Below are 15,808 nucleotides of genomic sequence, written 5' to 3' on the forward strand. Positions count from 1 at the left end.
TCTTGGAAATAGCATTCAGAAATATTCTTAAGTTGTTCTTCACATCTTTCCCATATTTGTTTTTGTTTTTGTTTTTTTGTTGTTCTCAGTTGGTTGGTTTGTTTGTTTGGGGGGGTGGTGTTTGTTTGGGGGGTGTTTTTGGGTTTGTTTTGGTGTGATTATTTTTCTCTAATGTCAATTCTCCAGGTTTCCATCCTCAAAGAAAAATATCAAATGAATAACTGATGCTTCATCTGATTTTAAGATACAGCTGTACACAGATACCAGATGTGGTGGAGGGGCAGCAGCCCCAAAACTGAGGCTTCTCTATGCCTCTACATGCCTGGACATGTTTTTCTGCCAGGGACCTATGGCAGTAAACAGGTTGTGTAACACACACACACCCAGTCCGTGTACCCCGGGGGTCCGCCCAGGTAATCCCCTATTGAGAGAGTCCAGGCAAACTGCTACTGCCTATTAAGGTAAGGTTTGGCTTACTGCCAGCCTGATTGGTTACTTTAGATGTCCAAATGAGCCACGAATCTCGGCTCAGAGTCTATAAAGAGGGGTGCATAGCAGCACCACGTGGTCAGAGGTTCAGACTGTTCAGAAGTTCAGAGCGTTCAGAGCATTCAGACTTAGAGGCTCAAGCTCAGCTTCGACAGCAGCACCCTGCTGCCCTGACCTGCTTGCATGGCCTAGACACAGGATCAGGCCTTACTCACTTGCAAGCATTACTGAGGCTCAGACCTCTTGCATTGATCTCAAGGCGCAGTTAAGCTGTCTGTGAACCCTTTGAGAAGCAGAGCGCCTGCACGCCTGCACTTCATACATATATGGGGAGCTGAGAGCCCCTGCCTCAGCCTAGAGCAGCCGTACATACTGGCTTGCCACCTTGCATTTATCTATGGAGCATAAGTCTCCCTGAAGCTCAGCATAGACCCTGCTTGCCAGCTGTTCTGTAAGTCTGGAAAGATCCAGGCCCAGCAGACCTTCAGCCTGCAAACCTACAAACACAGCCTGCTAGCTGTGAGACTGACTGTGTTAGAAGCTGCACGGACAGATCCTTCTCCTGCACCTGGAAATCCTGCCAGCTGATCATCCCTGGACACAGCATCCAGAAGAAGCAGCAGCACCAAGGCAGAGACCACTTCACTCCAGGAGAGAAGGTTAGAGAAAATCCTATTTACCCCAGAGACTGGGAGCACCTTACCAATTCCCCTGCAAGCCAGAACAGACTCCAGCCTTCACCAAGACCCGAATACTGGGCACACACTGTGACAATCCCAGGAGGGTGATTAATGATTAATACTTAAGAGCAACACATTTGAGCAAGCTTTAATTACTTTGTAATATAAGTTACCTCTGTCTTAAGAGCACACACAGTTTCAGCCCTTACTGGGCAAACAGTATAGTTGTTAAGAGGCATTAAGCCTAAGGGAATCTTTCTCTCTGTCTATAGTTGTTGATAATTTGATATTTCCATTTAATAATCAATCCCTGTAAGTATATCCCAAGCTGTTTTCATAAACTTGCACATATGAACCTGATTTTATAGTGGTTGGGGGTGGTACAAATTTGTAAATATTAATTTTAATAAATAATTTTATAAAAAATTAATACCGCCTCAAATTGATTTCTCACCTCCCCCTAACAGGGGAGGAATAGAGAAATCCCCTCCACGACACTGGAATATTGAGTGAAATGTAGCTAGAGAATAATTAAAATTAGCAGCTACTGAGAATGTTTAAAATTGTTACCTTTAATTTATTTTCTCAGGGCAAGAATAAGTCTGATCTCTCTTCATGGGGAAGCAGAAGGCAAAGAAACCAAGGAAGTGTTTTGTGAGCAGATAGCCAGTTTTATTGTGTGCTAGATTTTATGAGCAGACTTCACTCAACAGGTGTGTGTTTTTCAGTGGTTTCGAATTTATGATAGAACCCTTCAAACAAAAACAAATCAATCAAACAAAATATCCCCCAAATCCACAAGTCTTCTGTATTAGCCCACCCACTGATTGACTGGACACTCTTTTGACTGATCATTTTTCTCCACTACTTTGTAAGAGCAGGTCTTTTTGTTGAAAATTCTTACACACTTCTCTTCATCATAGCCAACTGGTGTTCCGTAGCTATCATTGGGGGGAACAAAAAACAGACAAGAGGTGATGAGACCAAGAAGTAAATAGCTTCCATTTAAGATGTTACCTACACATTCAGTATGAAATACCAAGGCGGTGTTCAGGAGCAGAAAAGAGATCTCACACATAGTTCCCACCTCAAATGTTACTTGACCTGCTTCTTAAGCAGGATGAGAAGAGAGTTGCACTTTACTGATCTCTTACACCAAATGAATGTCTGTTGTGTTTATTTGCTACTCTAATATCATGGCCTTTTCAGCTGCAGTGTGGGACAAGAATTGCATGACCAGTTGGTTGTTTTTATAAGAAAATTACAGGCAGGCCAGTGTACCTTGAGCTGCCAGGGCCAATGTATCTTGAGGTGCCCCTCAGAGGAAAGGGAGTCTATAGGTGCCTTTGGGAAGATCTGAATTAGGAGCACTAGAAATTTGAATAACTACATGTTCTGTCTTGAGTCATTATCTTGCCTGAAATTTTAGCCTCACAAAGAACAAAATCTGTTTTTTTTTCCAAATGAAGAATGATTTGTTAAACATGAGCTATATTTGTCAGATGAACATCTTGCGTGCTCAGTGGTGGTAGTGTTGGGTTAACGCATAACTTTGTGATACAAAGTGAGAAGAAGGCCAACGGTTATTAACTGGGGACCTCTGTGTGAAGGGAATTGGTTTGTGGTGTATTGTGGCAGTGGGGCAAAGCCTCTCCTGCTGCTGCTCTGAACTCACCTAGCGCAGCACTGAATTCCGTCTCTGGAACAGTAGCAATCAAAGCAGTCATCTGTCCTCCACTGGGATCCAAATTGATGCAGCTCTTTTTTCGAGTCAAGGCAGCCTAAAAGTATAATGTGCTAGCAACGTTCAGTGTCAGAACTATTACACTAACAGTGCTGCTACTTCTACCAAATAGGTGAGATCTGTGTTGGCTCTTTACATTAAGATTCCTATCCAGCAAGCATGGAGGTTCCCCAACAGAGCGCATCTGCTACTATTCTAGTCCATAGAGAAGGGCACCCTGGATCACTCTCTACTGTGGTTCTCAGCGACACTGGGTTTCCTGGAGTAGCTCATGCTTAACTGCAAGAATTGAAGCACCCTGCAGAGATATCTAGGCACAGACTCCATTAGAATTAAGAAAAAGATCTGACTTTCCCTTTTATTAGCACCAGCTAGTGTTGGCTCCTCATTTAGAGCAAGAGTAAATCTGCCCAGAGAACTTTTCCCAGTCCATAGCTGCAGGAAGAAAGCACATGCTGGATAAAAAGTTACTGTCCAACAAGTCAAACAATAGACTTCCTAAATAAGTGATCTGGAAAGCAGAGTTTTGAAGACTGGGCAAAACAAAGCAGAGGATTTGGGGTTTCAATTTCTTTGGCAGTGTTATTTTATTTTTCCAGTAGTAGCACTGCCTTTCCCAAAAAAGCTCTATTTCAGGACACTCCATTTATTTTGCATACTGGCACACATCAGATCTTCTTGTGTCCAAATAATTTCATGTCTGTATTTTGAGCATTTATTTTCCTGCAGTTCCACTCATCTGTAGACTGCCAGACCAGTTGTGTTCTGGAAGAACAGTCTCAAACTCAACGGGAACAGATGTTCTGTTCTTAAGAACTTACCCTGGGATAGGGAAATAATTAATGAATAAGTGGATCAGTGTGCTGAACACTTAAAATCTGTTTCCTGCTTTATACTGACTACACACATACAGAGAGGCCCTTCTCCTGCCCTCTGTACTTCTAGATAAGCTGCCAGAGTAAAACTCTGAATTCTTACTTCATGCAGATAGATAAAATAAGTCTATGCTACTTTCCTGAGCAAAATTAGTTTGTCATTTGGCCTGTATGATGCTCTTCAGACAAACTCTTCTTTTCTTTTATAACTTTATCAATTCCCTGCTCCCCCCTGCCCCATTTCTTAGTGGTTTCTCACCATCAGATATCCCTGGCTTGGGTAGTTCAAAGAAGCAAGAAGCATTGGACAGTGGCACACTGACAGCGAGAACAAGAAGACAGGCCAAGATGGTCCTCTGGGGAAAAAAAAAAGAAACAACCCAGAATTCACATGAATACTCAACTAACCATTAAGATGTAATACTTCTATTTTAAACAGGAAAATACATTGTGGTTTCAAATCAAAATCTAATTGTCTCTTGCAGCTTAGGCACTTGAACACAGAGTCAGGAATACGGAGTAATTTAGAAGAAACAGAGGATCATATGGGAGGGGAGAAAAAAGGAATCTGTCTTTCCAAGTTGTTAAAATCAGGCATTGTCTGACCCAGGACTAGTAGACACAGACACTGTGAAAGGAGTGTCTTATATTTCTTTCCCTTCCTTATTCATTTTTCTTGTCCTTATTTTCTCTGCAGACTTGGACAGTGACTATCTGTGCAACTAACCTCATACTAGTTGTAAAAACTTCTTCACTAGAATCTGAAGGCCCCACTGGATGGTTTCACCTTAAAAATGCAGGGTTAGGAGCAAGCCAAAGTACTTCAGCTGAAGTTGAACATTCAAGGATTGAGGAGGAGGTTGAACAAATGACTTGCAGATGCCTGTCCCAACCTAGATAATCCTATGTCCTGCAACCTTTGTCAGCAGCTTTTTATGAAAGTTCAGCTTAAATTTCTCAGCAAGTATCTTATCCTTCCACTGGGGATATGAAGGAAGTTCAAGGACTCCAGGATGGAATTAGCTGTGGTGAATTTAATATCTTGATAAGAGAGGAAAGGTAAACCAGGCACAATTAATGACATATATACACAGAGCCATAGCCATATTGGTATATATGTGTTTGTTTTGGACAGAGTGGAACCGGTGACTTAAAATGAAGTCACACCTGAGAAGAGGAAAATTATTTTGCAGAAGAGAGATGAAACCCCACAGAACTGCAAATGATTTAATCTCAAGGAAACTTTTTTTTTTTAACTAAATGTTCAGATATTGTCCAGACTTTTCACAAAAATGAAGGCCAGTTCGAGTTTGAGACATAACAGAGCTGCTTTTTGCCAGAAAGAGATTATTTCCAAACATTACATGTAAGTCATAGCAGGTTATGAAAAACAGTCCTAGCTGGAGTCTTATTAGACATCTCCTTCTATATGCACACTGATATATTTTACCCAAGGTTTCTATCTTCCTGTGTCTGTCTGACTTTTGTTCTTAAAACACAGAATTTATAATTTCTCCAAGTCATTTAGATCACTAAGTACTGAGATAAAGCCAACAAAACCTTGTTTCAAGTGCATAGCAACATACCATGGTATATCTTGTAAAGTAGAGGATGTAAAGACTCACCATTTTTGCAGAATTGAGGCTTCCAGTAAAGAGACAGCCTGTAGGAAATTCATCTTCTCAGCCAACTTATATAGAGAGGGAAGTTATGATACCAGTCCTTGAGCAAACTGAACATGCATGAATAACTCCAATGAAGTTTCTGCAAAATGATCTCATGGGGTGGATATTATTAAAATAGGTCAATTACACAAAGGAAGGTTTAGTTCTAAAACATACTGAAGAAATAGGTGTGGCTTTTGTGTAACACCAGATTCGGAAGGCAGTTATGGGAGGTACTCTGAAAATAATTCCAAGCCTGGAAGGAATATTTAGCACTCACCCTGAGAAATACATTTGAAGATTTGTGGTTCTTGCAACAAAACTGCGTGCTTTGTTTGAACTGTCTAGGTACTAAACAGACATTTGACATTCTTCTTCATTAGCTGATGAAAGAAAGCTCTTGTGCAGAAGGAAGGGTGGTTGGAAGGGTTATATATAAAACGGTGGAGAGTAGCTGGCAACTCTAGGCCCTTAGAAAAAGTTCCTAGATTAACATTGTCTTCCTTGTTCAGTTTTCCATCGTGTAGAAGAACCATATGCTCAGGTCCCTTGTGAAAAAAAATATAGATACTCTATATTTTCTTTCTTAATGATTGTAGTCAGGGAGAAATGGTCCCTTTTCTGAAGACTCTGTGCATGTCAGGAGCAGACACACTTTGCAAGTACTTCTAGCAATAATTTAGTAGTAAAGGAGTCAAATACAGTCCCATTTTCAACGAGTTGATTCTAGTATTTCAAACTCTGCAGCTCTGGTAGATAAAAGAAGTCTTCCCTTTATTACCAGGGCTGAATAGTTGGCAATACCTGAACTAACAGCCTAATTGTGTAGCTAATTGTGTAAATTTGGGAGCAGAGGTTGAACTCCAACCTGGGGTGGCTACTCCATGTCTTCTACCCAAACTCCAGGGCTGAGAGCCAGCCCAGGAATCTCACATGAGGAAGCCAGCATTATTGCAGCAGAGTTCACAGCAGAACTATTACAGGTAAAGCTTAGCTGACTTTCAACTCTAGCCTGGGTAAGCACATTTTTGTTCAGTTACCAAATCTTTCTTCAGAATGGTAGAAAAGAGTTGAAGTGCTTGCAGGTGTTCATAGGTTTGGAAAAACTGCCCACAATCAGCCTATCACTAATGAGTTAGATTTGGCAGTGCTGATGTCTCCATGACCCTGAAACAGGAGGTCACATGGCCATGTGCTCATGCTTTTGACTCCTAATCATTGATAAACAACAGAGTACACTACTTTGGCTATCTCACAAATCTGGGTGAAGTCAACATCAGTGTTTCAGAGCACCTGCACTTTTCTATTAAAGAGAGGGAAAAAAGGCTCAGTAGGATAAAATGATACAGCCTGATGCTAGATCAAAGCTACCTTTTCTATTGGTTGCAGTGAAGAAGGGGACAGTTCACATTCTGCTTTCTGATGCCCCTTTCTCATGCTCCTGATCTAACTGATTTACTTCTGTGGGATGCCTCAAAATGGACCCAGCTTCATATGCCTTCTGTGTAACCTCTGTGTGCTGAGAAATAACTATTTCACCTTGGCTGACAACATTGCAGGAAGAACCAGGAAGTCCCCAAGGGTAATCTGAAGCAAACCACCATATTTTGGAAGAAGCAGACCATCAAATTGCATTGTCTTAATCCTGTTAACATTACTGAATGACTGAATTTCCTTTTCACTTCTTGGATGCTGTGAAGTTTACATTCAATATTTTTCTTAACAGACACTCTGCAGCAGTTCTTGTATGTGTACAGATGTAAGAGGAAAGAGTTGATATGTGTTTGATCAGAAGTAGACAACAGGTCAAATAGTTGCCAGATTACCAGAAGACCTGAGAACTACAGGGTCTTTGAGCTCTCAAGTGATAAACAGAGTCTCCAAGTACCATCCCTGTAATCAGAGGCTGGAATGCAGTGTTGGCTAAACAGTATGTGGAGCCGCAATGACCTTGAAAGGCTCCACAGAGGGCAACCAGCTGCAGAGGGAGATGAATGATGAAGGAGGCTCCCTCTGCTAGGGAGTCACATGATCACCAAAGCCACCAATGCACATGGGCAGTAGGGAAAGTCATTACGTAACAAACTGAAATGAGGAGCTTGGTTCTCCTTGGTTGATTGTTGGGTATATGTGCTGGTTTGAAGCAGGGTAGAATGTTTTGGTAAGAAAAAGTAGATAATTGGATATGAAAGGAAAACATTGGTGATGTCTCCTTCCCTCACAGTCTCGCTGAGATGTATGGGAACAAGAAGGAAAACATTAGATAACGCTTTTGCCATTTTGTTTTCACTCTGCTTCTGGCTTTAGACTGAGCTACATCTCCCTAACCTCACTGCCACTAACCTTGCTCCTTAACCTCTTGGCTGAACCTCTTTTCTTCATAGGACTGGGGTAAGGTTGAGAGGGGCAGGGGGAAGGTGCAGGGGTGGTTGAGAGCCCCTCCTGGAGACTCAGGTTTCTGGGAGGGGAGTTGTGCTTCTGTATTACTTTTACTTTGTATATTTCTGTCTATAACTGTATATATTGTAAATAGCTGCTTGTATATTGTGCTAGCTGTAAATAAATAGCTTCATTTATATTCCCAGAGTCCGACTGAGTTAGCTGGGGTACCTTCTAAAGTGCGGGGGGGGCGGATAACATCCAACCCACCACAGTATAATACTGGTACACTGAAGCACAAGTTATGGGCTTGAGGGCAGGCCAGTGGAAATGTAAGAGCAAAGTGCCTCTGAAAGAAAACAAGAGGCCTCTAGTCTAAACTAATTGTTTTATGGCCTTCACAGCCTGGTACCATCTGGTGCCTGTTTTCTCACTGTCTGCTTAAAATTAAGTTGAAGATAGTGTAGCTTGGCTAGAGAAAAGGTTGTTGTGCTTTGCTGGAAGATGGGAGATATGTAGCTGGTGTATTCTAGTAAGTAGTATGTAATCCTGACGTGAGTGTGCATAACCAACTAGAATTTGGCACAGTTTTGTAATCCTATTTTGTAGTCTTCCATAAAGAGTATATAGGCCCATGCTTAGGTGAAATAAATTGGAGCTCACTTATATTAAGCTTCCCCCCATCTCTTATAATCCCTCTGATACTATGGTATCGTAGCCTATGACAGTTGAGCCTCCTGGGATGTACTGGACACACACTGCAGAATTCTGAACACATAGAGAGCACAGGGAGATGAGCTGGGGCGGCACCAGGCTTACTGCTATGAGGGTGCGGTTGTCGGTGGGGACACCTACCTTTCCAGATGGCAGCTGACCAGCACTGCTATCTATGCATCTCATGCTGGCCAGTGAGATAGAGTGAGTATAGTCTGCCCTTTGATCAATAGAGCTACTCAGGATTGTTTGTCCTGTCTTATTCAGCATTGTAGTTTCTCCCTATGGCTGTAGCATGTGAGCCATAGGTATTGTGGTTTCCAGTATACCTCTCTGTGGTGGAGTGCCACATAGGTCCAAATGGCTGTGTTTACAAGCCTATTCTTGCCCAGACATGTTGTCCCCCTGAAAGGTGTTGTCCTGCCCAAACCAGGGGAAAACAAATTAAGAGGAACAAAGGAGCACAATAAGATTGGTGCCTTCGAATCTGGCCTGCCTGCTTACAAGGTTGAAGTAAACACGTTGTGTAAGCTCACGCGCCTAGGGTGGGGATCCACCTGAGCCCCCTCCATAGCTGGGGGCACTGGACCCGTGGATTTCACCTTATTTGGCATGTTTTGGCCTGCTGACAGACTCTCATTGGACAGCATTGTGGCCAAGGACCATCAGTCTTGGGCCCACATCTTATAAGAGGGGCAGTTCAGTGTTCCTGCCACCCTCCTCCACCCGCCGCTCCTAGCTGCTCTGCCGCTTCTGGGGCCACCGCTGCTGCATGATTCCAGCCCTGGTACTTCGCACCGGCCCAGGGAAAATGGACCAAGGCGCTCCCGGCCAGCTGCCGCTCCAGCCCATCGTTCCCAGCTCGATCGTGCCCCTGGAGCCTCCAGACAGCGTGCCCCAATAATACCTGAACTGAACTGTTCAAACCCACGAGGGTCAACAACGTGGCTTTGCTACACATATTTGGGATCACCAAGACTGTGACTCCAGCCAGTGAGTAACTGAGCAACCTCGATTTAAGCAGCATAAACTTTCAGACTTTACCCATGGCACTTTCATGCCACAAGACTCTCTCTATCCAAAAGCTTTCCAAACCTCTACTAAATTTCTGATTTCTGCTGTAAATAGACATTCTGTAAAGTAATTTCACAAGCACCTACAAAGAACTTGTGTAGGTTAACTGTATAAAAGTTTTTTGGGGGGATTCTATTTGTATATAATATTACATTATTTAAAACCCTTTTAAATTCGGCCTCATATTCAATCCCCTGAACCCAAACCAAACCCCTTCACAACACTCTCTCATTATGGTTTTAGTGTTTAAGCAATGATAAAGTATTGAAACTGTACCCAGATTGGGGTACCCTAGTGTGAGAGTGTTCCCTGACCCCAAGAGCTCAACAACAGAAGTCACCAGGCACATAGCAGTGTGTGATGTTGATGTACTGGAGTGAAATTCATGGAATTTGTTACAGCTAAAACTCAACTTGCTGGTTTGGTTCTGAGTGACAGAGAATGTGTTTGTTGCTCAACTCCAGAAAAACAAAAGCAACCAAACAAAATGCAAGCAACACGTGTATTTCTTTTCTCTCAACCACCTTTCATACAAGCAGTGACCACCCAACTGTTCCCATTGCAGAACTCTCTCTGCTTTCTGGGTGCAATCTCCACCAGATGCAGACAAAAGTTCTTGCAACCAGCTGTCTTTGGGATGCAGCAGGGAGCAATCTGCCTAAGCCTGGACAGTTTCTAGGGATGGTGAGGAAGTTCTTTGTGTGATCTGTGAACTCAGGACACCTTAACAACACACCATGGTGCTGAAACTATCCAGAGCAGCAAATTCTATGTAGATAGTCCATTCACATGTTTCTTCTTCAGGTTGTTTCTGTATGGGATTTGTAGGTGCCTTGCCTGTATGGGGAATAGTATCTTCAACTTCTGCTGAAATTTCATGTTGTCTTTCCAACTAATTTATTTCATGGAATCAGTCAGGGTTGGAAGGGACCATAAGGATCATCTAGATCCAACCCTCTTGCCATGGGCAGGGACACCCTACCCTAGATCAGGCTGGCCAGAGCCTCATCCAGCCTGGCCTTAAACACCTCCAGGGATGGGGCCTCAACCACCACCCTGGGCAGCCCATTCCAGGCTCTCACCGCTCATGCTGAAGAACTTCCTCCTCACAGCCAGTCTGAAGCTACCCATCTCCACCTTTGCTCCATTCCCCCTAGTTCTGTCACTACCTGATAGCCTAAGAAGTCCCTCCTCAGCTTTTTTGTAGGCTCCCTTCAGATACCAGCAGACCACAATAAGGTCACCTTGGAGCCTTCTCTTCTCCAGACTGAACAGCCCCAACTCTTTCAGTCTGTCCTCGCAGCAGAGCTGCTCCAGCCCTCTGATCATCCCAGTGGCCCTCGCTCTGCACAATTTGGTGCACTCTTTGTCTCTATGATGGTAACAGAGTATCCTGCTTCTTTCTAAGGTGGAGAAAAAAAATGTGAGGAATTTCATGAATATTTACTTCACTGTTTTACTTCTTTTTCATGTGGGATTTCTCATTACTTCTTACCATTGACCAGAGAGATATTGAGAGTAATGTAGGATTATCAGCCTTGTTTTTCTACATCTTTTTGGTGCCAGGAAATCAAGAGAGAGAAACCCAAATTGATTTCAGGGCAGTTATGCTACTAAAAAATAAACAAAACTCCAAACAAACAGAAAACCAAAACAGCAATAGTAAACTAGCTAGTATCTATCTATTACTCTGTGAACAAATTAGAGCTGGAAGAAATTCACCAGACTGAAAGCAGTCCAGGAAGCTTGTTTCTTAACCCAGCATTTCAGTACTATTCTGAGTTTCTTAACTCCGTTTCAGTACTGTTCTCACATTCTTGAGAGGGATCAGTTTTCTGTAGGAAAAAGTGCAGGACTCCTTACAGAAGATCATTTCATGTATCTAGCCAGTAAAATCAGTAGGTTGACTACGACTGCTGCTGAGAGGGAGAAGCAAGAGTAAGCATGAGGCATATGAGCTCGCAGATCACATGTAAGCCCAATTTTATGAATAAATTCACCTTGACCTTAAACCAACAATGCTATGTATAATGCACATTTGTTTTACAACTGTTAAACAAAGCTTACCATGTTTGCATGTGCGAAAGGACAACTGTTCTAAGGAAAAGCATAAGCTGCACTAAAGCATGTGGTGCACTGTTGACACAAAAACCTTGTAAACGTGGTAGAAGGAAGTTTTATCTGGGTGGGAACATTCTTGTTAATTCTGAGGTTGATATGCTCACAAACCTCAATGCCCCCACCTCTGTAGCTTTAGTAGTACTGAGCAAGATGGTGCACAGATACTATAGCAGCAAGGGCAGACAAAATGGATGAAGAGTGATGTAGTTAGCAAAAAAAAAGATCTCCAGTTTGTTGGAAAGGCAGCATTTCCTGCACTTCTAACTTTCAACTTAGGCCATGTGGTAACACAGAGATTTTAGAAATCTTCAGCGAATGAGAAGATGACAGAAAGGCTTATTCCAAAGATGAACACACCATGGTGATTTCAAATACAGCTTGTTATCCTGATTGTGGCCGTTTGAGCTGATTTTCTAGCTCAGACATAGGGGAAAGATGAACATTCCAGGGATAGGCCACATAATGGCAACAATAGATAAATTAATATAATTTCATTGGAGCATCAAGAGCTTAATGTCTAGAAGCACAGCTTGTTCTTCCCCTTCTTCTGCTGGCTTCTGCTGCTTGAGCTGCACCTGCCTATCTTCCCCAGCTGCTGTTTTGGCTACTGCTGCTTCTGTTGCATCGCCACCACTTAACCCCTCCCCCATCTCCCTTAAGGTTATTGTATTGGGTTTTTTTCTTTCCTTCTCTAGTTGTTATCTCTCTTTACATTGTTATACTTATACTCTAAGAAATACAATTTCATCTTTCCCTGACTTTCAAAGAAAATCTGTGTTGCGGTGAGTTTATTTCTCCCCGGGGGAGGGATCTGCCCTAACCCAGGACACCTGATGCTGCTGCTGATTAAGCAAATGAAAACTGTCAGTCTATGAAAGACTAAAGATTTTTTTGTTAAAGGTGTGAGTTTAGGATTTAGCTATAGGGAGAGTGGCAGGAGTGTTGCAGGTGCCACTGGATTTGTGGAATTTACATGGTGCAATAGTGGAATCCACTATTGTCACACTGCCTTTGGAAGCACACCTTTCTTCCTCCAGATCATACCACATTCATGCAGTTTTCCATCTCTTACACATCTGGTGCTGGTTTGAGGCTAATTGGAATATTTTACTGAGCGAAATTAAATCCTTAGCTGTGAGAAGATAGAAAAAAAAAAAAAAAAAAAAAAAGCCAACAACAAAACAACAGTAACCTACATCAATCATTCTTCTGCTAACCAGTAGTCAAAATACAGACAATACACTCACTTCTCACTTCTCTCTGTCAGTCTGTGAGATTGCATCTGCCTTAGTTCTTTAATCTCACCTAACCTTTTTTTTTCCTCTAACCTTCTTGTCTTTTTTTTTGACATCTCACCTCAGATCTCTCCATATTTATCACATGAGATATATGGGGAGTGATCTAGTTATTTCTGAAGGGAGGGAAAGAGGGGGAAAGGGGAAGGAGATTTGGGTCAGGAGCCTCCTGGCAGTCTGACTCTGGTTTCTGGGAGGGGTATTGTGCTTCTGTATTACCTTTATCTTGTATATAACTGTAAATATGAAACAGTTGCAAGTGACACGGAAAAGGCTGAAGGTCTCAACGACTTCTTTACCTCAGTCTCCATTGCAAAAGCCTCCAGAAGCCATAGAAGATAATGGCAGGGACTGGAAGGAAGAACTGCCCATCGTAAGTGAAGATCAGGTTCATGATCACCTGGAGAACCTGAAAATGTTCAAGTCTGTGGGACCTGACAGGATACACCTGTTAATTATCCCTCTCAGTAGACAGGTGTTCCAGTTTTATAGCAAGAGTGAGTCAAGATTCCCAAGCTTCATTGCTAAAATTATTTTATTTAGGTAAAAAAATAGTAGTTCCAGCTACTTTGGCAATAGAAACCCCCAATGTATGTTATAACTAAAAGATCTCTTTTTGAAAACTCCAGAGCCTCTGGGTAAGTTCTGCATACCTTTCCTTGGCCTAGCGAAGTCACTAAAATTTTGCTTCTCTTCCGACAGTTCTTGCTTGTTCGGGGTTGTTCAGATTCTCTTTCAAGTACAAGCTGTCCTTGCAGTGGAAGAAAGGCTTCCCCACCCACAGGTAACTTCTGGGAGGATGTGCTAATCACATTGGTCAGACATGTTAGCTCTTCCCAGTCCCATAACCTTAAAGAATGTATTAAGCATGAAATCCAAAGCCTGTTCTAGATTTATTGTTTCATGATTTACTGACACTGTCAGCAAACCAGAAATCTTCTTGCACTGAGAAAACCATCTTCACCTGTAAGAAACATGGCACCTTGACTCTGCAGAAACTCTTGGGACTCTAGGAGGTATTAAGACTCTGAATTACAAATAAAGCCCAAATAGGGTAATAAATAGAACAAAAGTCTATTTAATTTAAAAATTAACCAAGTATTTGTAAGTCACTTAAAATATGCAGTCTTACTGATGCTCTTCTAATATCAAGAACATGAATGTTACCTTATGAGTTTAGGAGGGACATTGAGATGCTTGAGCGTGTCCAGAGAAGGGCGACGAGGCTGGTGAGAGGCCTTGAACACAGCCCTACGAGGAGAGGCTGAGGGAGCTGGGATTGGTTAGCCTGGAGAAGAGGAGGCTCAGGGGTGACCTTATTGCTGTCTACAACTACCTGAGGGGTGGTTGTGGCCAGGAGGAGTTTGCTCTCTTCTCTCAGGTGGCCAGCGCCAGAACGAGAGGACACAGCCTCAAGCTACGCCAGGGGATATTTAGGCTCGAGGTAAGGAGAAAGTTCTTCACTGAGAGAGTCATTGGACACTGGAATGGGCTGCCTGGGGAGGTGGTGGAGCCGCCGTCCCTGGGGCTGTTCAAGGCAAGATTGGACGTGGCACTTGGTGCCATGGTCTAGCCTTGAGCTGTGTGGTAAAGGGTTGGACTTGATGATCTGTGAGGTCTCTTCCAACCCTGATGATACTGTGATACTGTGATACTGTGAGATAAGAAACTATTTTTTCTAAGTTTCAGAAGAAAAATGCAGCCTTTATTTGTAAAACTCTGGTAGACAAAAACTTGAATACAGAAGCAGTTCCAGGATCAAACAGCATGGTTCCAGATGACAACAAACTGGATGTTAAGATCGATGGGCATGCATCTCAATGGCTTGATTTAAAAAAAAATACAGTCCATGAGGAACCTCCAAGTCACTTTCATGATCCATGAAAATGTTTTTTTTTTAAACTAGGATTTCAAACAGATATAAACCCCAATTTTTCTCAAGAAACTTGCGACTTTCGGATCTTGATTCTTAAAATATTGCTTCCCATAAGAAGCTCTTTGCTTTGTAAGTGAGAACATTCCTTCCGTTACCAATTGAGGCCACGTCCTGTGTAACTGTGACACAAGCTGGCATTAAAGGGGAAAAGTTGTTCAGGGTGAGTTTCAGAACTGTTTCTCTCCTTCAGAATATGAAAACTCCGGAGAAAACTTATCTTAAGACCTTAAGCAACATGAGAACATTCATTTTCAGATGCTGCTTAGAGGAATGACATGATTAAACCAGTGAATGGGAGTTAGATGATAAAAAGGCATGTGCCAGTGCTTATACTGGAAAAAGCTGAATTGATTCTAATTCTGGCCTCTCACACTTTTTTTCAGCTTTGCAGAACCAAATGTACAGAAACAGAATTGCTGACTGATACCCAGGCTGCAGTGCAGAGAACTTTAAAAGGCAAGGTATGTAATAGCAGTTCCAAAAGGAAGTATCTTGGGTAAAACCATAAGAAAGTTTAAAACAATATTTGTACCCAAATCACCAAAAGCAAAGCCAGATAAAACATAGCACATGGCTTGCACAGATTGAGATGAATCATCTTGAGATGCAACTGCCCATGCTGAACAAATAAATATCAGCTGAAAATTGGTTTGGGGCTAAGTGAGATCCCTGTCCTAAGAATGCTGTGTGTAAGACTTGTCATAATTATGGAGCCTCATTAAACAGTCCATTTGTCCTCAAAGGTGTGTTTCTTTCTGATCCATACACTAGTTAACTACAAATTTTTTTGTAATCTTCTATTCTGCAGCAAAGAGGCCATGTAAAAGCAGCAATTTA

At 42.3% G+C, this 15,808-nt stretch overlaps 1 protein-coding gene across 1 annotated transcript; it reads right to left on the bottom strand.

Moving 5' to 3' along the window:
- Positions 1-1,725: 1,725 nt before the first annotated feature.
- On the bottom strand, positions 1,726-5,503 carry LOC135176120 (beta-microseminoprotein-like). The gene is made up of 4 exons (XM_064144790.1): positions 5,414-5,503; positions 4,048-4,144; positions 2,845-2,950; positions 1,726-2,110 (listed from the first exon to the last, which is right to left on the bottom strand). Exons 1-4 carry the CDS (start codon positions 5,414-5,416, stop codon positions 1,981-1,983), a joined length of 336 nt encoding a protein of 111 aa, XP_064000860.1. The 5' UTR covers positions 5,417-5,503; the 3' UTR covers positions 1,726-1,980.
- Positions 5,504-15,808: the final 10,305 nt, after the last annotated feature.

The sequence above is a fragment of the Pogoniulus pusillus genome, chromosome 6 (assembly GCF_015220805.1).
Source record: "Pogoniulus pusillus isolate bPogPus1 chromosome 6, bPogPus1.pri, whole genome shotgun sequence".
In the NCBI taxonomy this organism is placed as follows: Eukaryota; Metazoa; Chordata; class Aves; order Piciformes; family Lybiidae; genus Pogoniulus; species Pogoniulus pusillus.